General features: G+C 40.5%; 1 protein-coding gene across 1 annotated transcript in view; it reads right to left on the bottom strand.

Moving 5' to 3' along the window:
* Positions 1–1,185: 1,185 nt before the first annotated feature.
* LOC133648398 (rac GTPase-activating protein 1-like) overlaps positions 1,186–23,555 on the bottom strand; it is a 37,447-nt gene continuing 15,077 nt past the window's right edge. The window contains exons 8-17 of the mRNA XM_062044451.1: positions 23,202–23,316; positions 22,017–22,159; positions 21,723–21,887; positions 21,560–21,655; positions 19,387–19,585; positions 16,900–17,005; positions 16,693–16,825; positions 16,479–16,587; positions 16,298–16,406; positions 1,186–2,992 (exon numbers count right to left, since the gene is read on the bottom strand). Coding sequence (XP_061900435.1) covers positions 2,923–2,992; positions 16,298–16,406; positions 16,479–16,587; positions 16,693–16,825; positions 16,900–17,005; positions 19,387–19,585; positions 21,560–21,655; positions 21,723–21,887; positions 22,017–22,159; positions 23,202–23,316 — 1,245 coding nt within the window. The 3' untranslated portion in view covers positions 1,186–2,922. The remainder of the gene's footprint in view (positions 2,993–16,297; positions 16,407–16,478; positions 16,588–16,692; positions 16,826–16,899; positions 17,006–19,386; positions 19,586–21,559; positions 21,656–21,722; positions 21,888–22,016; positions 22,160–23,201; positions 23,317–23,555) is intronic.

Here is a 23,555-nt window from a genome sequence, read left to right as displayed (position 1 = left end):
GTGGGGGAGGGGGGTTGTGTGTGTGTATGTGCCCATTGTCTTGGGTGTGATGATGTAATGTTCATAGACTGGGGCCGTTCTGCATGCAAGCAAAAGTTCGACTCCAGGTGTCGAGGAGGAGGGAGAGAGGTCAAAAGCGTCCATCATTGAGGAGTCCTCGGGGGTGTTTTCAGAACAGCCTGGTCCTGTTGTTCACAGCGTCAAGGCCATTCGAGGGAGTCAAATCGTAGATTAGGCTGTTTGTTTTTTGCGAGCAGACAATACAATGACTTGTCTGTTCTATTCGTCCATGCTGGCTGCTCTCATATTCAATTTTTCCTTTTCAAGCTTCTCCATGATGTGATCCATCTTGCAATTCAGTTCAGAAATCGCCAGTCTGTGATCCCAGAGCCCGGCCCAAACCTTCCATTGCGACGAACAGCCTTTGGGCTCCTTGAGTGGCTGCCATCGTCTTACGAATTTGACGATGCACCAGAGCAATGCCCAGCCCAATCAGCAGGTGCCCCGACAGATTTTTGAGCACCGTGTGTAACGTTCTATATTCCCAATAGAACAATTAAAGTTTTGGTGTTTGTTTACTGGCGTCATCTTTCAGTCTAAATGCTGTTAAATGTACTTTTGTCATGTCGCTTGTAGTGTAGCTTGCTACCATTCTCCGGGGATAGCTTCGGAGAGTAACTGGTAGCTGAGCGTACTACAGGAGCTTACCAATCACACCATGTGTACGTCATCATAAATGTGTTTTGCCAGGAAAAGCACGACTGTTTTTTACACGTTGAGCGCAAACACTCGCGCAATTAATTCCAAAGCATGTTCGAGTCCAAAATGGAAGACCTTTTCACTGCAAAAACTGAAATCTAAGTAAGATGAAATATCTCAAATAAGGGTGATATTTGCTTATTTTTTGTCTGAAAAGATAATTCTTCTCACTAAGCAGTTTATGTTAGAGTGTTTTACTTGTTTTGCTCCTAAATGATCTCAGTAAGATATTACAGCTTGTTGCTGAGATTTGATGACCTATATTGAGTAAAACATGCTTGAAACTAGAATATCAACTGTTGCAAAGCTGTGTCATCAACACTCACAAGTATAAAACTACTTTTTTAAAATAATTTCTTACTTCAAGCATGAAATAAAAAATCATGACTTTGACACAATTGTGTCTCATAATTAAAACAGATGACAGACTTTGCTGTTTTATTTTCAATGAAACAATAGAACATACATACTCATATAGTAGTACAGTTGGCACAGTACAGTAAACTGATATTTAAACATTTACCATGTGACATTTCTAACAAAAATAAATTCTTCAAAATTACAATTAAAAATGTTTAGGCCGGGGGCCGGGCTGTATATATGCGCACTAATTGACTGAAAGAGCACGCACTTGGCGCGATGATGTCATGTTATCCATGGAAAAATGCATTTTTAGACAATAGGATTTGCCTGAGTGGCTAGGAGACCCCGAGAGTAACAAGCGCTTGCCTTGTTGCCTTTCCATTAAGAACAATAAATTAGTTTTTAGTATAAGCTTGCTGGTTTCAAGAAATGTAATGCCGAGCGCATATCATTATGTCAAGATAACGGCACTAGCATTTACTTCATTTAAGAATATTTTTCAACATATTGAGCAAAAAGGTCTCTTTTTTTCTACCAACAAAAGTGCACTTATTAGTGAGAATATACTTATTTTAAGGTATTTTTGGGTTCATTGAGGTTAGCTAATTTTACTTGTTTTGTAAAGTCTTGACAAGCCAAATTTTCTTGTTCTTTTGGCAGATAATTTTGCTTAGTACAAGTAAAATTCCCTTAATTTTTGTATTTCTTTTTCTTGTTTTTGAACACTGACTTTTTGCAGTGTTGAAAGGGCCAGGTTTGGAGAGGGACGTAAAACCTGCCCGTTTCACCTCAAAATGCCATCAAAATCAATGAACACCAACAAAAAGAAACCATTTGATGCTTTATTTTTAGCACAATTTTGTGTTTTTGAGCTCCAGTGGAATCCAATTGAAAAGATCAAGGTATGTGGCTTTATCAGATAGTTGGTCCCTGATCCAACACCTCATTCAACCAGTTAAGGCTCTTGAAAAAGGAAGGAAATGTAGCCAAAAAAATATCAAACTGAAGGGATAAAAAATAACGTTTCATTTGAAAACCATAGAACAGGAAAAAAGGCACAGGTCGGCATAAAACCTATAAAATACTTTTAGAAACAGTAGTGTAAAAAGTGATATTGCTGTGCCCCATTTTCAATTAGAAGAATCATAGAGGGCTTGCTAAGATGTGTTAGTGTTACAATGTATGAACTGCATATTAATAGTAATACAACAGCAGCCTCTAGTGGTGAGTAGTCATAGCAAAGCTCTAGTCAGTGTTGCAGATACAGTGCAAAAATACTGCGTCATTCCCAAGTGTCATTAAATACATTGCTAAAATGCCTTACTACACAGTGAATATGTCATCTGAAAGCCATTAAAATGTGTTCCAGCACAATGACCGAGCATCCGACGCCTTCTCCCTTTTATTTCTCCCTTCTGCCCAGTGCCGTCTCCCATAATTGCCATCACGGATGCTGTGGTAACAACCACAGATTCCTCCGTGGAGGATGGTAATTGTCCAGCACACAAGACGAGATACTTAGGATGGTGGACTGTGTGGTTGCTTGGTCATCAAAGCACTCACACTGCTTAAAGAACATCTTAGGAGATAGCATAGTTTTGGTCCAGAAACTGATTAGTAATCACAGATATAAATATTCTTCATGTGCACGGATTGTCTTGGGTTAGAAAAAAAAAAAAAAAAGTGGAAAAGTACATTAATCATGCAGAAATTGCACATTAGTTTTACTCGTATCTGGCGTAGAAACGGAGCTTATTATTGCAGCACATCAAACATTATGAGCGTTTCGCTCGATTCCAGTTAATTCAGCTGTGGAGACTCGAAAAAGTTTCCGCGGGCGTTAGCAGATCCTTTGCTCTTGCTTGTGAATCTGTAAGATGTAGTCAGGGGAGGACAAAAAGGATGGTTATTTTGAGAAGTATACATGGTCTCACTTGGTGGCCTGTTAGCCATCTATGAATGCCACTAAGTAAACACATTTAAAATTAAAGCTGCAAGCAGCGATGGACGGGACCGACTTTGACGGCACATAAAATCCAAACCGGAGCAGTAATTAAAACTCTATAGTCAACTTTTAATCACAAGGGTTCAATCTCTTTCCTGTGCTAGTTTGAAGCCGACACGACAAACGCGCTCAGAGGAGATAATTTTTGAAAACATTTTTTTGAAGGGGGAATTGCAAACTTCCTGTTGATTTTAGCTGGGGGTTGTCAGTTTATGAAATGTAGGTCTAAGTGAGACCTACATAGAGGTTTTTGTTTCATGTCTCTACGACGTTCCTACTGGAAGTTACAGGCAGTTTTGTCTGAGTTTCCTTCCTAGGAGCAGTTGTGTGTGTTTTCTTCCTAGGGGGCGCTACAGCGCAATTTTGAGTTTTGGGGTTGGTTTTTTTTTTATTAGATCGCAATTTTTGCCAGTCCTGAAGTGTGTGTCCAGTTTGGGGAGTTTTGATGCATGTTAAGGGGGTCAAATTATAGCTCAAAGAGGCAAAAGTGACTGTTTTTACAAAACTTTTGTTTTGAAAGGGGAATTGCAAACTTCCTGTTGATTTTTGCTGAAGGATGTCAGTGTATGAAATCTAGGTCTAAGTGAGACCTACATAGAGGTTTTTGTTTCATGTCTCTACGACATTCCTACTGGAAGTTACAGGCAGTTTTGTCTGAGTTTCCTTCCTAGGAGCAGTTGTGTCTGTGTTTTCTTCCTAGGGGGCGCTAGAGCGCAATTTTGAGTTTTGGGGTTGGGTTTTTTTTTTAATTAAATCGCAATTTTTGCCAGTCCTGATGTGTGTGTCCAGTTTGGTGAGTTTTGAAGCATGTTAGGGGGGTCACATTATAGCTCAAAGAGGCAAAAGTGACTGTTTTTACTAAACTTTTGTTTTGAAAGGGGAATTGCAAACTTCCTGTTGATTTTTGCTGAAGGATGTCAGTGTATGAAATCTAGGTCTAAGTGAGACCTACATTGGGGTTTCATGTCTCTCCGACATTCCTAGTGGGAGTTACAGGCAGTTTTGTCTGTGTCTTTTTCCTAGGGGGCGCTAGAGCGCAATTTTGAGTTTTGGGGCTAGGTTTTTGGATTAGATCGCAATTTTCAGTCCTGATGTGTGTGTCAAATATGGTGAGTTTTGAAGCATGTTAAGGGGGTCAATTACAGCTCAAAGAGGCGGTGGTATAATAAAGAATAATAATAAAACCTTACAAATACAATAGGGTCCTTTGTCCCAAAGGGACATTGCAGTCCCTAATAAAGTTTAAGTACCAATGATAGTCACAAACAATCTAGGTGTGGCGAAATTATTCTCTGCATTTGACCCATCACCCTTGATCACCCCCTGGGAGGTGGGGGGAGCAGTGAGCAGCAGCGGTGGCCGCGCCCGGGAATCATTTTTGGTGATCTAACCCCCAATTCCAACCCTTGATGCCGAGTGCCAAGAAGGGAGGTAATGGCTCCCATTTTTATAGTCTTTGGTATGACTCACGCCTGTTAGAATAATTTTATTTAAGTTATCACAAAAACTTTGTGTTGAAATGAGTTCCCAGCGAGAAGACCAAAAGCTGTCTTTGAACCTGCCAAGAAGAATGCTTGTAAAACTCCACTGTGTAGGGGGGAAGCAACATGAAGGTGTTGTTTTCTTTCATGTATTGTAATCAACAGAGAGATATTGTTTTAACCCAAGGACTACAAAGCGGAGAGAAGGCAGGATCTGCCCAAGTTCCAGACAATCTCTTTTTTGAACCTCTTTTTGGACTCTTTTACGACCTTTTCTGTGAACGTTTACGACCTTTTCTTTTGAACGGTTGTAATTAAAGGCGATGGTTGTTTACGACCTCGTCCCTTAGCTGTTGTCATGTGGTCAGAGAAAGTCCAAATAAAAGGGGAGGTGTACAATCTTTTGGCAGAGCGTAATGACACTGTGCAAGGGTACAGATGTCCAAGCGTCTCTCCTCAAATTGAGCCAAATTGAATTCTGTGTCTGTTTAATTCTTTGCTTCTTGTCTTGTTTAATAGATGCCATCAGTGTTTGAACCTGACAACGACCTACCCATCTCAGGACACTCTACTATTGCTGGGTCTTCTACGCGGCTTAACTCACACCATGGTCAAGCAGCTGGAGCGTAGCATTAAAACAAGTGTGAGTGAGTCGTATAGCTGTTCTGTTCTTGGCTGTTCCAGTCCTTCAAATGGAGAGATAGGGAAAAAGCTTCCATGGACTCCCGAATGAAGTATTTCATTAAAGTAATAGTCAGGGGGAAAAAAAGAGAGTGCGTCGAAGGAAATGTCTGTTAAAAATATCTCTTTCATTATCGGTCTTCAGCAATCACTTTCTAAAACGATTTTTAAACATTTGATTGGTTTGATAAACTTTCCGTGATGCAATTAACTTTATTCTCCCCTATATTAGTAGTGTTTGAGAGCAAAACTAAACGTAAGAAAAGGACAATAGATGGCATTAGTTTGTGTTGTTTTGTTTTTGATTGATTGAAAATTGTATTAGTAGATTGCACAATACACTACATATTACATACAATTGACCACTAAATGGTAACACCCGAATAAGTTTTTCAACTTGTTTAAGTCGGGGTCCACGTTAATCAATTCATGGTAGTGGTTGTGGTTGCTATGTCTAAATATAACTACAAGAACCTGCTTGTGCAAATAAACTAACGTCATGTTAAGTCCTAGTAATAAATATTGTGATTGTTGGTACAATCCGACATATTTTCATAGTCCATTTTCATAACAGAAACTAAAAGCTTAGTGTCTGTGTCTTTTCTCCTCTAAATCCTTGTGAGTGTCGAAAGAAGAGCAGGTCCAGGCAAGCAGTAATGATTAATGGTTTACATCTTTCAAAAAATATTCTTTCTTACAATTATATAAATCCACTTCCATCCCATTTTAAATATTTTTTCATGATCACTTATATATTTGCCTTCAAACCTTTCAAAATACGCCCAAATCTTCACTGACGCAGGTAAATGAACAATAACCTAATGGGACTCGAGACTGAAACCTGGAAGTATGAGGGGCCGCTAGGGACATTATTCAGAATTACCTCTTACATACACTACTGAAATGCTCTCACATAAACAAATGAAATGTTTTTCTTTCACACACACACTACTGAAACACTCTCATACACACTACTGAAACGCTCTCACATACACTACTGAAATGCTCTCACATACACTACTGAAATGCTCTCACACACACTACTGAAATGCTCTCACACACACACCACGTGCATGTGAGAGACAACAATTTCAGTAGTATGTGTGCAAGGATTTCAGTTATGTGTATGAGAGCATCTTACCAGTGTGTATGAGAGAGGTTGCATTCCGGTTACCAATAATCCCCACCCCTTTTCAGACACAAGTTATTTTTTATTTATTTTTAAAGCCAAGTTGTTTGTGAACAAAATGTCTGCCTAACTGCCGACAAGTAGCTCAGTGTTTTTCAACCTTTTTTGAGCCAAGGCACTTGGGGTCAATGTGACCCCAAGGCATTTTGAGAGTCTCTAAAAAGATGGTTGTCATTAGTTTTTCTTCCTAATATTTCATGACTTTTCCTAATCCATCAGGGAGACACAGAAAAATATAAAATCAACTGCATGATTGTTTCTCATTTCTCTGTACACATTTTGACCACGCCATCGTTCCTCAGGGGTCATATAGACCCCAGGATTGGAAAGCACTATAAGTCTTTGTGTGTTAGAGTGAGACACATGATCCAATTGACTTTTTTGTGCTCCCAAGTGATCTGAACACAGAGAATTCAATTGTGAGTTGATCTGACCATCATACACTGAATTATTGTTGGTTTAATATCGTTTGGCAGCCATTTTGACAGTTTTCCATAGATATTTCGGCACATTGCACCCCCCCCCCACCAAATACCCCCCAGTGGGAAATTACTTATGTGTGCTCCTAAGTCCCCTGAACACAAAGAAACAAATAGTGAGTCAATCCAACCATCATAGACCGAGTTATTGCAGTTTGAATACTGTTAGGCTTGGTCTTGAATGTGACCAAAAGTGATTTTCGTAATTTCTGAACGTACAAATACATATAAACTCAGTTTTCCATATAAGTGTCACACAAGAAATGAAATGGAACAATCACTGTGAGTTTATCTGACTATTACATGCTGAACTAGTGTGGTTTGAGTAGCGTTTGGTGGCCATTTTAGCGTTTTTCTACCTCGAACATCCCAGTAGGAAACCATTTATTTGTGCTCCTAAGTCCCCTGAACACAGAAAAAAGCAGTGAGTAGATCTTTATTAGTAATTGATGCAGAAACCACTGAGATAAATGGTCTTGAAAATAAATTTATAATTTATACTCTGTCGGAATGGCGGGATGTCGGAACAGTTCAAACATTCCGTTCCCGCGCCGTGTGAGAACAGGAGGAGGGGAGGGGGGAGGAGCAAACATATAAAAGCACTCGCATAGCAGCCTTCTAAACCATTTCTCTGCTGCTGTCTCTGCTGCTGTTTGTGATATACTCTCTCTCTCTCTCTCTTGTTTCGAGTTTGCCTTCTAAACCATTTCTCTGCTGCTGTTTGTGATATACTCTCTCTCTCTCTCTTGTTTCGAGTTTGCCTTCTAAACCATTTCTCTGCTGCTGTTTGTGATATACTCTCTCTCTCTCTCTCTCTTGTTTTGAGTTTGATGATGCCAAACCACAAGACGTTCTCTGTCCAGGAGGTTTTGGATCAGGTTTTTAGTGAAGAGGTAGACATAGAGGAAAATGGGTCTGAAATCGAAGACAATGTTGTGGAAGACCCTGATTATGGGGCATCGTCCTCTGATGAGGATGAGACCCTTGATGCTGAAGTTCCTGTCAACACTGGAACACCAGCAGACATTTTCCTGTCCAAAAATGGAAAGTTGTCGTGGTCCCCTGCCCCACGTCAACGGCAGGGTAGACTTAGCGCTGGTAATGTCATCAAAATGGTTCCAGGCCCAACCCGATATGCGATTAGCCGTGTCCAAGACATAAAATCTGCATTTGAGCTCCTCATGACACCATCAATTGAGAACCATGTACTCTTGATGACCAATTTAGAGGGGAGTCGTGTGTTTGGGGACAGTTGGAAGCCGATCGATGCAATTGACTTGCAGGCATACATCGGGTTGCTCATTTTGGGGGGCGTGTACAAGTCCAAAGGCGAGGCAGCAGAAAGCCTGTGGAATAAAGAGACTGGAAGGGCCATCTTCCCAGCCACCATGTCTCTGAAGAAATTCCATATTATGTCTCGTGTCCTACGGTTCGATGACAGAGAGAAAAGACAGGGCCGGAGAGAACATGACAAGCTGGCAGCTATCCGGGATGTATGGGACAAGTGGGTTCAGCAACTGCCATTGCTTTACAACCCAGGCCCCCATGTGACTGTGGATGAATGTCTGGTGGCGTTTCGTGGCCGCTGTCCATTTAGACAGTACATCCCGAGTAAACCAGCCAAATACGGCATTAAAATATGGGCAGCATGTGATGCCCAGTCGAGCTATGCCTGGAATATGCAGGTCTACACCGGCAAAGCCCCTGGGGAAGCACCTGAAAAAAATCAGGGCATGAGGGTTGTCCTGGACATGGCTGAGGGACTGGAGGGGCACAATATAACGTGCGACAACTTCTTCACCTCCTATGCCCTTGGTGAAGAACTCGCAAAGCGGAAAGTCACCATGCTGGGGACAGTCCGCAAGAACAAGCCAGAGCTTCCCTCTGAGCTTGTTGCAATCAAGAACAGACAGGCTACATCCTCAGTGTTTGCCTTCACTGAGAACGCCACAGCTGTTTCGTATTGCCCCAAGAAAGGGAAGAACGTTGTGCTCATGAGTACGATGCACAAGGATGCCCAGCTCAGCACCAGGGAGGACAAGAAGCCACAAATGGTGTTGGACTACAATGCCACAAAGGGTGGTGTTGACAACCTGGATAAAGTCACAGGCACGTACAGCTGCCGACGCATGACTGCACGATGGCCCCTTGTTGTATTCTTCAACATCATCGATGTGAGTGCCTACAACGCTTTTGTGCTTTGGAGGGAGATCAGTGAAGGCTGGAACAGCGAAAAGCTGTACCGGAGGAGGCTGTTCCTGGAACAGCTGGGGTACGCGCTGGTGCAACCCCAAATTGCACGAAGAGTTGTCCTACCAAGAGCCTCAGCGGCTGCTGTGGTGATAGTGGAGGATGTTCAGAGGGAGGCACACACCTCCAATCCTCCAGTGGCCAGAGGGCAAAAACGAGGCAGGTGCCAGATCTGTTCCACTAGGAACGATAACAAGACAACTAATACATGTGGGGGATGTGGCAAATACATCTGCAAGGAGCACATCCGTTGTGGATCATGTGCCCAGTAGTGCTTTACCCTTTCTTGGAGAGTGGGGGATGAATATTGCCATTTTTCATTTGTTTTACATTTCTTGAGAGAGGTAGACTCTAGGCTACTTTTTGCAGTCTGTGAAAAAATAGGAGTGGCAGACTTTTACAGTATTTTAGTTTTTTTGAAATAAGACAATATTTTTGGTAAATAGCCTACTGTCTTGTTATTTTTTTCTTCAAATATGGACACTCCAAATGGCCGGCCAATGGTCAGATATTTGTTGTTGTTGAAAAAAAACAAAACAAAAAAAAAAAAAATACAAAATATAAAGAGTAATAAAAAAACTTCCCCCATTGAGGATTGCCACCTTATCCTGGTCAGAGGGTTTGTGCTTGACCCTTTCTTGGAGAGTGAGACGAATATTGTTATTTTCAAATGGACACTCCAAATGGCCAACGGTCAGATATTTGTTGTTGTTGAAAAAAAAAAAAAAGAAAAAAAAAAAGAAAAAAAAAAAAAGTTATAAAAAACTTCCCCCTGGAGGATTGCCACCTTATCGTGGTCAGGGGGTTTGCGTGCTTCCATGACCCTAAGAGCTATAGCTGGTCTTAGGGTAGAAGCCTGACTAAGTGCAATCTAAATGGCAAAAAACAACAACAACAACAACACCATACAATTAATACAATTCGGTCACATTCAATGATGGCCGCCTAACAGTATTCAAACTGCGATAACTCGGTCTAAGATGGTTGGATTGACTCACAATTTGTTTCTTTGTGTTCAGGGGACCTAGGAGCACAAATAAGTGGTTTACCACTGGGAGGTTATCTGGGGGGGGGGGCGTAGTGTGCCAAAAAATCAATAAAAAACGGTCAAATTTGACACCAAACGGTATTCAAACAACAATAATTCAGTGTATGATGGTCAGATCGACTCAGAGTTGACTTCTCTGTGTTCAGAAGACTTGGGAGCACAAAAAAGTCAATTGGATCATGTGTCTTACTCCCACACACAACAACTTATAGAGCTTTACATCTCTGGGGTCTATGTGACCCCTGAGGAACGATGGTGTAGGCAAAAATCGAGGTCAATAGGAGGGTTAAAAAAAAAACGGAGGCACACCCCCAGCAGAAAAGGTTAAAAAATGACACTCCACCAGGTTGTCATGTCTTATTTTGAGTTTTTGTTGTAGTTTCCTGTGTGTAGTGCTTTAGTTCCTGTCTTGCGCTGTTAATTTGGTGACCCTTCCTGTTTTGTTGGTGTTCTCCTGTAGCAGCGTCACGCCTTCCTTTGAGTTCTATTGCTCGCACCTGCTTTGTTTCCACAATCAAGACTATTTAAGTTGTGCGTACTCTATATTTCTTTGTGGGGACACTGTTGATTGTCATGTCATGTACGGATGTACTTTGTGGACGCCGTCTCTGGTCCTCACGATGTAAGTTTTTGCTGTCGTCCAGCATTCTGTTTTTGTTTACTTTGTAGCCAGTTCAGTTTTACTTTAGTTTTGCATAGCCTTCCCTATGCTTCAGTGCCTTTTCCTAGCGGGACTTGCCTTTTGTTCATTTTTGGTTTAAGCGTTATATACCTTTTACATACCAAAAGAGGTTGAAAAACACTGCACTAGACAACGGCACATTATTGATTTACGTGGATCCCGACTTAAACAAGTTGAAAAACGTATTCGGGTGTTACCATTTAGTGGTCAATTGTACGGAGTATGCACTGTACTGTGCAATCTACTAATAAAAGCTTCAATATTATAATTATTGTTTTGCAAAAAATATTTTTTGGACCAATTAGGTAAAGTTGCATAATTTCCCACGGCACACCAGACAATATCTCACGGCACACTAGTGTGCCGCGGCACAGTGGTTGAAAAACACTGAAGTAGCTTAACCAAGGCAGGAGATCTACTTCATAATTTGAGGGGTTCAGCGGAGAATATATATATTTATAATATATATATATAATATATATATATTTCAATAGTGTATGTGAGAGCATTTCAGTAGTGTGTATAAGAGTGTTTCAGTAGTGTGTGTGGGAGGAAAACATTTCAGTTGTTTATGTGAGCATTTCAGTAGTGTGTATAAGAGTGTTTCAGTAGTGTGTGTGAGAGGAAAACATTTCAGTTGTTTATGTGAGAGCATTTCAGTAGTAGGAGGTAATAGGTCATTCTGAATAATGTCCCTAACGGCCCCTCATATGGAAGTGCCTCTAGGTCACAGCAATAGCACGTATTACGGATCAAAAAAGTCTTAAAGCCGCACAGCAAATGCACATTCTAACAGACATTAACTTTAAATGCTCATGCTGTCACGTATGCAAAAAAACAGGAATTTATATTATACCTTGCATATTCCTTACCATTATAATGAAGTCAAAAGTGGTAAAAATCTATCAACCAACAAGCACATATACAAAGAAATGCCTACTGTCAAATAAACACCTTGTACTACTCTCTACAGTGGAGTACACAAACACTTATAAACACTCCCTCTGAGGAAACAAAAATATTAAAGAATATTGTGTAGCGTGGCTGATGGCAAATTGTGTACATGCACATAATATGATGACTAATAGCCCTTTTTCCACTGTGGCTGCTGGAGAGCTGGTTCAGAGCAGGTTTTGAGTGCTTTTGTTTTCCATTATCGAGGTTCCACAGGGATGCCGCACTGGAGCGTTGGTTTTTTTAACGTTTGGCTCCAAAAGCTTGCTGGGCTGAGAGGCATAATGAAGTGGGGCTGGAGTGATGGCTGGATACTGTATATTACCGTGCAATTCGTTAACACTAGCTTGAGTGGTGCAATATTGTTCAGACCTTCCAAAACACACAAAAAAGTAACCTTACCACTGTCATGGTCTGTGACTTTAGCTCAAAGAAAGAAACGTTGGCAAATTACAGATGTTAACTGCGTGGACAGTCACCGAAATAGCTGCTGTATAGTACGCATGAATATATACTTGATTAATATAATGTTTACAAAGTCAGGGAGTAAGTTATTGGACAAATGAGGGCTTTACGCAATTTAATTGAGAGCCAATAGTAGTATTTGCTTTTGTTAAGTTATTCTCAAACAATATTATCGATAACACCCGGTATCGGTAGCCTGTATCGATGTTTGGGTCGATCGACCCGCCACTATCGCTTGGTCACTGCTCCCTTCTTCGGTCCTGATTGGTCCGTATCCCTTACATTACTGCGCCTTCATTGGCCCAGGCTGACATCAATCAAACCGGTAATTTCTCCTCCTCCAAACGTTCGATGAATAATTCACGCATCTGCAGGGCCGTAACTGGGATTTCATAAATACCAGTGTTTCCCACACATTCATTTATTTGTGGCGGCCCGCCACGAAAGAATTAAGGCCACCACAAACATTTTTATTTTTATTTTTTATTATTATTATTATTATTTATTTATTTATTTATTTTGTCCTGTCCAGCTTCTCAGGCAAATCATATAGTTGATGTAGATACCCATACCGGCTGTTCAGATTTACTTTACAAAAGAGAAGTGTAGGATCAAGATTTTTGGAGCTCTTTGTTCAGTGGATCAGATGTTTGATGAAGCTTTGTGTCTATCTACCACCACTACTGTTTTCTGTTTATTTGTTACTGACTGTGGCAGGACACCTCTGCCTCTGTTTCACTTTATGTTGCTGGTAAATAATATGGTTGTAGTAGTAGGCTGAAGTTAAATGATTTAGTATGCACTAATTAAAGGGGCAGAGCTTTAAGAGGCATTTTAGCTTTTATATTTTTACAAGATATATTTTTTGTAAGAACCACAATTAAATATATTTCAGTGAATAAATTATTGTTCAAATCTGTAATATAAATATGTACATAAAGTGTTGTAATTATATTGTAAAATGGATGGATGGATGGCTGGATGGACGTTTAAAACAACACTGTTATTATTAATTAGTAAGTATACATTTTTTGAGCCTTTTTAGAGAAAATCATATCATTGTAGCAAATTACTCGATGATGTCATTGTGACCACGCCCATAGCCACGCCCCCACCGCCACAGGTATCTTGGCAGTTTATGGGAAACACTGAATACCGAGGTCAAAAATTGGTTGTCTCCTACCGGTTGGAGACACCGAGGAAGACGGATGGATGAAAAATTTAGTTGTCCAAGAGGAACTAATCATGGGTATGCCAGCACCAAATACATTATATTATCTTGAGCAACACAATGAATTTCCAGAATAACAAAAACTTTAAATGAGCTGAAACTATCTATCACTCATCTAACATATTTGACAATCAGCATGATTATTATTGTCCTGAAGTTTAGCATATTGAATTTTTTTTTTTTTTTTTTTAGTTTTTAATTGTTATCCAGCATTACTATCTATTACATATTTTCATACATCTATTGTCTGCCCTAAATGTCAAAATATGTTTCTGTTTATATCCCAACAATGCCAGGATAAGGAGAAGATGGATGGAAGTATGATTTCATGTTAACGTTATGTTGACAGCGGATGATGTTTAACGTAAAAGTGGAATTCTTTGTGTCACGTTGTTGGAGTTGTAGCATGACCAAAGATCGTATATTGAGAGAGGATGATCTACCGCACACAATGTCCTCGACAAAGTATATTTACATATCATCCTTTTGTCACCTAAAAAAATACAGAGGACATGACCTCGGTGTCCTCAATGGTAGTTACGGCTAGAGATGTCCGATAATGGCTTTTTTGCCGATTTCCGATATTGTCCAACTCTTAATTACCGATTCCGATATCAACCGATACCGATATATACAGTCGTGGAATTAACACATTATTATGCCTAATTCTGTTGTGATGCCCCGCTGGATGCATTAAACAATGTAACTTTACCATGAATTGATTAATGTGTTAATCAATTCATAAACAAGCTGAAAAACAAGTTGAAAAACTTATTGGGGTGTTACCATTTAGTGGTCAATTGTACGGAATATGAACTGTTCTGTGCAATCTACTAATAAAAGTTTCAATCAATCAATCAAAAACAAGGTTTTCCAAAATAAGAGAACAACTTCAACTCCAGTTATGGAAAAAAAGTGCCAACATGGCACTGCCATATTTATTATTGAAGTCACAAAGTGCATTATTTTTTTTAACATGCCTCCAAACAGCAGCTTGGAATTTGGGTCATGCTCTCTCTGAGATAATTCTAATACCCATTACAACTATGGGAAATACTATACTTTGACTTTCACAAAGTGCATTATTTTTTTAAACATGCCTCAAAACTACAAAAACAATGAAGGCACACAGCTTCAGTCCAAAGTATACTAGAGCAGTGGTCCCCAACCTTTTTGTAGCTGGGGACCGGTCAACGCTTGAAAATTTGTCCCACGGACCGGGGGGGGGGTCATTTTTTTTTCCCCATAAAGAAATACAATCATGCGTGCTTATGGACTGTATCCCTGCAGACTGTATTGATCTATATTGACATACACATACATAATATGTATATATTGTGTTTTTTATGTTGATTTAATTTTTTTTTTTTAAATATATATACATATATATATTTTTTTTTTATTTCTTGCGCGGCCTGGTACCAATCGGCCCGGTGGTTGGGGACCACTGTACTAGAGCATACTTGCGAACCTTGAGGGGGGGGGGGGGGGGTTGGTGGTAGCGGGGGGTGTATATTGTAGCGTCCCGGAAGAGTTAGTGCTGCAAGGGGTTCTGGGTATTTGTTCTGTTGTGTTTATGTGTGTTACGGTGCGGATGTTCTCCCGAAATGTGTTTGTCATTCTTGTTTGGTGTGGGCTCACAGTGTGGCGCATATTTGTAACAGTGTTAAAGTTGTTTATACGGCCACCCTCAGTGTGACCTGTATGGCTGTTGACCAAGTATGCCTTGCATTCTCTTATGTGTGTATAAAAGCCGCATATATTATGTGACTGGGCCGGCACGCTGTTTGTATGGAGGAAAAGCGGACGTGACGACAGGTTGTAGAGGACGCTGAAGGCAGTGCCCCCAATAATGTTGTCCGGGTGGAAATCGGGAGACATTCGGGAGAATGGTATTCGGGAGTCTCCCGGGAAAATTGGGAGGTTGAAACCGATACAGATAATTTCCAATATTACATTTATCGGCCGATATTATCGGACATCTCTAGTTACGGCTATGCGCATCTGTGCCTTTTGCACAGGTACATAAAGGCATTACACTACCGTTCAAAAGTTTGGGGTCACCCAAACAATTTTGTGGAATAGTCTACATTTCTAAGAACAAGAATAGACTGTCGAGTTTCAGATGAAAGTTCTCTTTTTCTGGCCATTTTGAGCGTTTAATTGACCCCACAAATGTGATGCTCCAGAAACTCAATCTGCTCAAAGGATGGTCAGTTTTGTAGCTTCTGTAACGAGCTAAACTGTTTTCAGATGTGTGAGCATGATTGCACAAGGATTTTCTAATCATCAATTAGCCTTCTGAGCCAATGAGCAAACACATTGTACCATTAGAACACTGGAGTGATAGTTGCTGGAAATGGGCCTCTATACACCTATGTAGATATTGCAACAAAAACCAGACATTTGCAGCTAGAATAGTCATTTACCACATTAGCAATGTATAGAGTGTATTTCTTTAAAGTTAAGACTAGTTTAAAGTTATCTTCATTGAAAATAAGGACATTTCAATGTGACCCCAAACTTTTGAACGGTAGTGTATGTTCCCCGTTACGCAATGACACGGCTCACCAGGACAATGGCAAATGAAAACGACGTAGTCAGTTCGCGGCTAGCATCTGTTCAGGTTCGAACTAAAACTACACCAACAGCAGATTTGGCTACAGTGGAAAAGGACTATGTGTGTGTTTGAGAAGGTGCGTGGACTTACAGGGTTGTGCTGGAGAGGGTCTGCATCATACGTTGTGACAGTGAGCTGGAGGAGGGGGTCTTGTTCATCATCTGGTGCTCAGGAGTGGTCACTGGTCCTAGAATACTTACTGAAAGAACACACCGGCATCAGCTGGTTCTTAGTTGCAGCTGTGTCCGCTTGTACACACTTCACACATTACCTCTGAGATTCGGCGTCTCAGTCAGGTGAGCATTGTCGGACTCGAGATTATCTGGATAAGCATACTGGCCCCAGTAGCTTGCCGGGATACTGAGAAAGCGTTCAACTACCTGGAAAAGCAGAAAAACGAGTCCAATCCAATCCCGAGGAACAAGATACCAATCGCACTAACTAGGCTGGTAATTAAATAATGCACTGCTAACAGTTACACTCACTCTTGGTTGTTTGGGAGTGTCATTTAAGATAGTCATGGGGTCCGGGTTGGGAATGGCATGGCCCACAAGGGTAGGTCCAAACACCCTGGCCAGGTTTGTCACGTCCATCTTTGTGTCCACACTTTTAGACACCCTGCAGGGAAAAAAACGGAGGTCACGGCTGATGTCAACTTTGAGACGCTGGGAGGGGTAGTGAAAGAAAGTTACTTCTGGAGGTGAATCATCAGGCAGGCCAGAGTGTCTCGGTTGGGTTGAGGGAGCCCGCTGATGGTCTGGTACAACATGGCAAGACTGTTACCTTCATCCTGGATTTCTACAACATTTGTAGAAACCTTGAATCAGTTTCAATGCTTCGCAATTATTTTCTGATTAAATGACTACAAATTCTGGACAAAAAGCCGCTACTTTTTCCTACACTTTGCACCCTGCGGCTTAAATAACAGTGTGGCTAATTTATGGATTTTTCATCGACGACGACCATTATGCAAATGCAATGCTCTTCTTTTTAGAGCTTTCAACCGAAAGTAGAAGTGCCGTCCATAGCGTTTTCAATTCATATGGAATCTTCATTCATCACTCCTAGCAATGTTTGTAAGATATACATTAACACTAAAACTATTTATACTTACTAAAGCGTCCCATGTGTGATGTCTGCAGGAGTTTTTTCATGCATATTTGCACGTGCTGTCGTAACGTAATCAAGCGAGCGTCGGTAGCATTAGCTAATATGCTAACACGTTGAAGAGTGTCTGTGTTAGTATTATTAAATTACATCGGCATTCTTTTTGTTTCGTTTCAGTTTCATAAACTCCTCAGTAAATTCACCAAGACGTCGCTGTAGTTATTGAGTCTGTTAAGCTGATTGGAGAGCTCGCTTCTGCAGCCAGTGGGTCCATGATTGTGACTTCTGTTTTGTTTGATCATACGTTTTACTGCCATTTGACAGGCACCATTTGGAAACAATTAAGGTATGTAAATAAACAATTACAAAATCTTTCACTGTAAATTACTCATTTCGCAACGAATATATCTGCGGCTTCTAGTGCCGCTAATATATGGAATTTTTTTTCAGTATTCAATTTATTTATCTGTACAACACGACTTCTTTTTTCTTTTCATTCCTGTCACAAACTTCGTCATCTCTTCGCCTCTGTTAGCCCTGTACATGTGTACTTACTAGAGATGTCCTATAATATAAGACTGCCGATATTATCGGCCGATAAATGCTTTAAAATGTAATATCGGAAATTATCGGTATCGGTTCCAAAAAGTAAAATGTATGACTTTTTAAAACGCCGCTGTACGGAGTGGTACACGGACGTAGGGAGAAGTACAGAGCAGTTAAGCCTCCCAGTCATACTTGCCAACCCTCCCGAAAATCTCCCGGGGCAACCATTCTCCCGAATGTCTCCTGATTTCTACCCAGACAACAATATTGGGGGCGTGCCTTAAAGGCACTGCCTTTGCATGCCGGCCCAATCACATAATATCCACGGCTTTTCACACACACAAGTGAATGCAATGCATACTTGGTCAACAGTGTAGTGGATTGTCCGAAGCTTAAACAGCAACAAAAGTGAATTTAGTACAAAAAATGTATTTACCCATAGTCAAAAGTGCAAGTCGGATTGAGCTGTCCCAGCAGACAAACAAACGTCCTCCGGAGGACACACGAATCAAGCAATCTCTCTAGAGTCCTGGTCTCCTGCCCATTTTATCTGTTTCCCTCATGCGTCAAGGTCCCGTTGTTTTCGACCTGTTTGTTTTGCACCATCCTTGAATCCCTTAGTCATGCTTAGACAATCAAAACATTTTGTAGACTGGTCGGCACGACTCCATATTCAACTTTGTCCTACATCTGGTCTATTCAATGGTATAGAATAGAAGACAAATGAAATGAGCAGACATTCTTAATAGACACGAAATATAGTTCAAAGGTCAGAAATTCTACTACAAAAGCCATACAGGTCACACTGAGGGTGTCCGTATAAACAACTTTAACACTGTTACAAATATGCGCCACACTGTGAACCCACACCAAACAAGAATGACAAACACATTTCGGGAGAACATCCGCACCGTAACACAACATAAACACAACAGAACAAATACCCAGAACCCCTTGCAGCACTAACTCTTCCTACAATATACACCCCCCGCTATACCCCCCCACACCTCAACCTCGCCCACCTCAACCACCTCATGTCCCAAATTCCAAGCTGCTGTTTTGAGGCATGTTAAAAAAATAATGCACTTTGTGACTTCAATAATAAATATGGCAGTGCCATGTTGGCATTTTCTTCCATAACTTGAGTTGATTTATTTTAGAAAACCTTGTTACATTGTTTAATGCATCCAGCGGGGCATCACAACAAAATTAGGCATAATAATGTGTTAATTCCACGACTGTATATATCGGTATCGGCTGATATCGGAATCAGTAATTAAAAGTTGGACAATATCGGAATATCGGCAAAAAAGCCATTACCGGACATCCCTAGTACTTACTACTTCTACTGGGTAGAACAGGGAGCCTGCTGATTAGATTGAGCACTGCTTACCACCTGGCTGCACGCTTGTGTATCGTGCTAACATGAACACTAGAGTGTAGACACAAATAACGGAAAATCTCTCGTGTTGCTCGACCCACTTTTTGACAAACACTGCTGCAGATGGCGAGACTTAGAAACTGACCGGCTGCCTCCATGAAGGCTTTGGTCAGGCGGAAGGTGAGCAGTGGCTCCGGGAGGTTCCTGAGGAAGTCTTTGAGAACGCCTGTGATGACATTGATGTCTTCTACTTTGCTAAGTGGCGGCAGGGTCTTCCCCCTTATCAGCTTCTCTTTCAGATCTTTCACCTGACGCTCCTGGCCAGAGATTCTGTACAGGCCAACCTGTATAGAGAGGGTGTTTTTACTTCTTTAAACATGGCGTGAACAAACACTATTCATAAAATATTTTCATTGAATCATTTATCTTCATTTCGAACAGAATAATATTATCTCTGTCAAGATTATTTTAAACAAAAACAAAATAGTAGGGGTGTGACGGTACACAAAAATTTCGGTTCGGTACGTACCTCGGTTTGGAGGTCACGGTTCGGTTCATTTTCGGTACAGTAAGAAAACAACAAAATATAAATTTTTGGGTTATTTATTTACCAAATTTGTAAACAATGGCATAACATACCTGTACATATACACACAGGGTCCATTTACACGGTTAATGTGGTCAACATATATAAAATAAAAACTAAATAAGGTAAGGCTCAGAATGGTTTCTTAACGAAACCTTTCTACATATAAAGTGCCTTTTTTTTGATTGATTGAGACTTTTATTACTAGATTGCACAGTACAGTGCATATTCCGTACAATTGACCATTAAATGGCAACACCCCAATAAGTTTTTCAACTTGTTTAAGTCGGGGTCCACGTTAATCAACATTAAACTGCCTCAAGTTGTTACTCAGATTAAATAAAATGACAAAACTTTTCTTCTACATATAAAAAGTACAACATTAAACAGTTTCAAGTCAACTCAGCCTCAGATTAACTTTTCTTCCCCCCCCCCCAGCCTGGCTAACTTGGCAGTAAGAGGATATATGGGCTTATTGCTCTTCCACCATAGAAGTGGGTCAAAATCTAGTTTTTAATGCAATATGGACTTATATCTGCTGCTATAAAAACATTTGTTATTGCTTTAGCCCTGCCTGACTCGCCGAGGAGAGGCTGCTTGAATACGGTGGTGACGCTTCAAACGGGTTAGCACGTGTTATGAGAGTAGCGTATGTGTGTGTGTGGCTCTTCAATACGTGACAGCATGTGAGGTGAGTGTGTGGGCGAGCGAAGTGAGGGAGCGGTAGTGTGAGTGCGGGGAGTGGCTAGTGTTTGTTGGATTAGCTGTGTGCAAGACCTCAATAAAGCCACGATTTGCAACTAATCGCCGGACTCGTCATTTACCCTGGAGTCCGGAGCTGTGGAGACCCACTGCCGGGTAGAGTGAAAGATGTTGCTCCCGAGAATACATCGGCACTGGAGAAGTGTCTCCCCTGCGCTCCTCGACTACGGTCTGAGAGCCGGAAGCAGGAAAGGTGCAACACAGGGCTAAAGCAATAACAAATGTTTTTATAGCAGCAGATTTAAGACCATATTGCATTAAAAACTACATTTTGACCCTCTTCTATGGTGGAAGAACAATGAGTCCATATATCCTCTTACTGCCAAGTTAGCCAGGCTGGGGGGCGAAAAGAAAAGTTAATCTGAGGCTGAGTTGACTTGAAACGGTTTAATGTTGCACTTTTTATATGTAGAAGAAAAGTTTTGTCATTTTATTTAATCTGAGCAACAACTTGAGGCAGTTTAATATTGATTAACGTGGACCCCGACTTAAACAAGTTGAAAAACGTATTCGGGTGTTACCATTTAGTGGTCAATTGTACGGAATATGTACTGTACTGTGCAATCTACTAATAAAAGTCTTAATCAATCAATCAAAAAAAGCACTTTATATGTAGAAAGGTTTTGTTAAGAAACCATTCTGAGCCTTATCTTATTTAGTTTTTATTTTATATGTTGACCACATTAACCCTGGCAATGGACCCTGTGTGTATATGTATGTTATGCCATTGTTTACACATTTGGTAAATAACCAAAACATTTATATTTTGTTGTTTTCTTACTGTACCGAAAATGAACCGAACTGTGATCTCTAAACCGAGGTACGTACCAAACCGAAATTTTTGTGTACCGTTACACCCCTATTTCGAACACAATAATATTATCTCTGTCAAGATTATTTTAAGCAAAAACAAAACAGTCATCCAGGGGAACAAAACAAAGAATGTCTGAAAAGCAGCATGGCAGCTTACCTCATGAAGCCCCCTGTGTTCGATCTCTTTGATGCAGTAGATGACCAAAGCTGGGATCCTCGGAGAGGTGACAGGGGCAAAGTCGTCCAGGGTGCTCTGCAAACAGATTAAAGTTCAACTTCTATAACTGACGAGCGGAAGCCCTGAGAGAGGCGTGCTGCACCTCTGCGGTCCCGACGGGAGTGTTGACGGCTACAGGATTACAAGGAAGGGGGCAAGCGTCACGACACTCGGGATGGGTCACCACCCTGCAATCCTGACAGCGGAGATATATCTTGCCGAACTTGGTCCTCCTTCCACATGGTGCACAGAACTCTGATTTGATCACCTTTGCCAGAATGAGAAGAAGGTTTTAGTGTGCACTGCCATGCATGTGTAGACTGGTGACAACATGATGAGGTGGTCATGCTCAACAAGAGAAAACACACCGATACAGTATAAACAAGCAATGTCTCACAGTTTTGCTGACAAACTGATGTTGCTTCCCTCCCGCTTTGGCTTTGGGGGTTTTCAGTAGGGTGGGGAGATGTGAGGCTGGTGTGGCTTCACTGTTGGTCTCCGATAGTTCAATAGAGGTTGTTTCAGGCAAGGCTTGAGCAACTGTCGACACAATCACATCACGCCACGTTTAACAATCTTCAAAAACAAACCGTACCAGAGCAGAACTACAAGTGATGGGGTGGGCGATAATGGTCAGTTTTTGCTATCGCTCTGATACCAAGTAAACACGCTGCTATTATCGCCGATACCAATTTGATATAAAATCATTAAATAAATGCACTTCTTGATTATGATAACACAGGAAACATTTTGTGCTAATAAAACTAAATGCAACAATATAAATCAATGTATTCATAGCATACAATTGTCTCTATGGACAAAATTGTAAGCATTTGATAGTGATAATGTGAAATAGTTGACATGTTTACATAACTGTGGCCAAATATGGCACTAATGTAATCATAATATGTAATATGAAAATAACCCCTTCAAGCGCTATAAACATGTTTATTACTGTACCATTTTTAACCATTGTAATTAGATGGTCAGCTATCCTAAATACGTAAACAAACATCAAAATAAAATGGACTCAACATGTGCTGGCAAAAATTGCACCTCAATAAATATTGAACATCTTAAACTGCAGTTTATTCCCAGAAAAACCGGGTCGGGTGGTTGATTTTGTTGTGTTGCCCATTGCAATTGTATGAATTTTTTTGTAATGTCTCTGGACATCGTATTTAATGCTTTTTAAAAGGGCTTAATTTTCGCAAAATCCATTTAATGACTTAATGACCAGTGGAAAACATGATGAAATAAAAATAAATAATTTTGTTATGTTCAACTACACACAATTAAGGAAAACGTTGCTAATCATTCCAACAAAAAAGCAACAATAATAAAAATCCAACAATAAAAACTAAAATAACTTCCTTTGCAAGCAGTTATTTGTTGAAAATAAATTTGCAGGTAGACAAGGAGAGATGTTGCAGTCGCATGTATTATGTGAGGAAATTGAAGTCATTTGCTGGACGTATGAACCGCAACAAAAGTATCAATCTGATACCAATACCACCTTGGTATCGATACTATTAATATTTAACACCCACACCCAACAAATAGTGATCAAAATATTGCTCACCACTCTTCCTGCTGCGTGTGCAGTATTGGACTCTTTCAACAGTGGAGACCGCCTCCACAGCGCCGCCATTCACGGGCAAAGTGATGGTGGTTTTGGCAATTATGGACTCATTCATCTGTATGACATCAAGTTTTTAATCAATCAATACATCTCTTTTAACTTTACTAGCACAATAAAACAGTCAGGTTTGCACCTAAATAGTTTGAGGAGTTGAATGAAGCAAAGCTCATTTGATCTTACCGCTATCCCATAAGTCTGATAATGATATCAGATATTGTTGTACTCCACTAGTTCCTCTTCTTCATCATTTGTGAGCACATATGTTTGTACTGATACACTAAATGCTAGCAGTGT

This window comes from Entelurus aequoreus, linkage group LG01, assembly GCF_033978785.1.
Source record: "Entelurus aequoreus isolate RoL-2023_Sb linkage group LG01, RoL_Eaeq_v1.1, whole genome shotgun sequence".
Lineage (NCBI taxonomy): Eukaryota > Metazoa > Chordata > Actinopteri > Syngnathiformes > Syngnathidae > Entelurus > Entelurus aequoreus.
The sequence above is the reverse complement of the archived record's forward strand: the minus strand, read 5'-3'. Positions and strand labels throughout refer to the sequence as shown.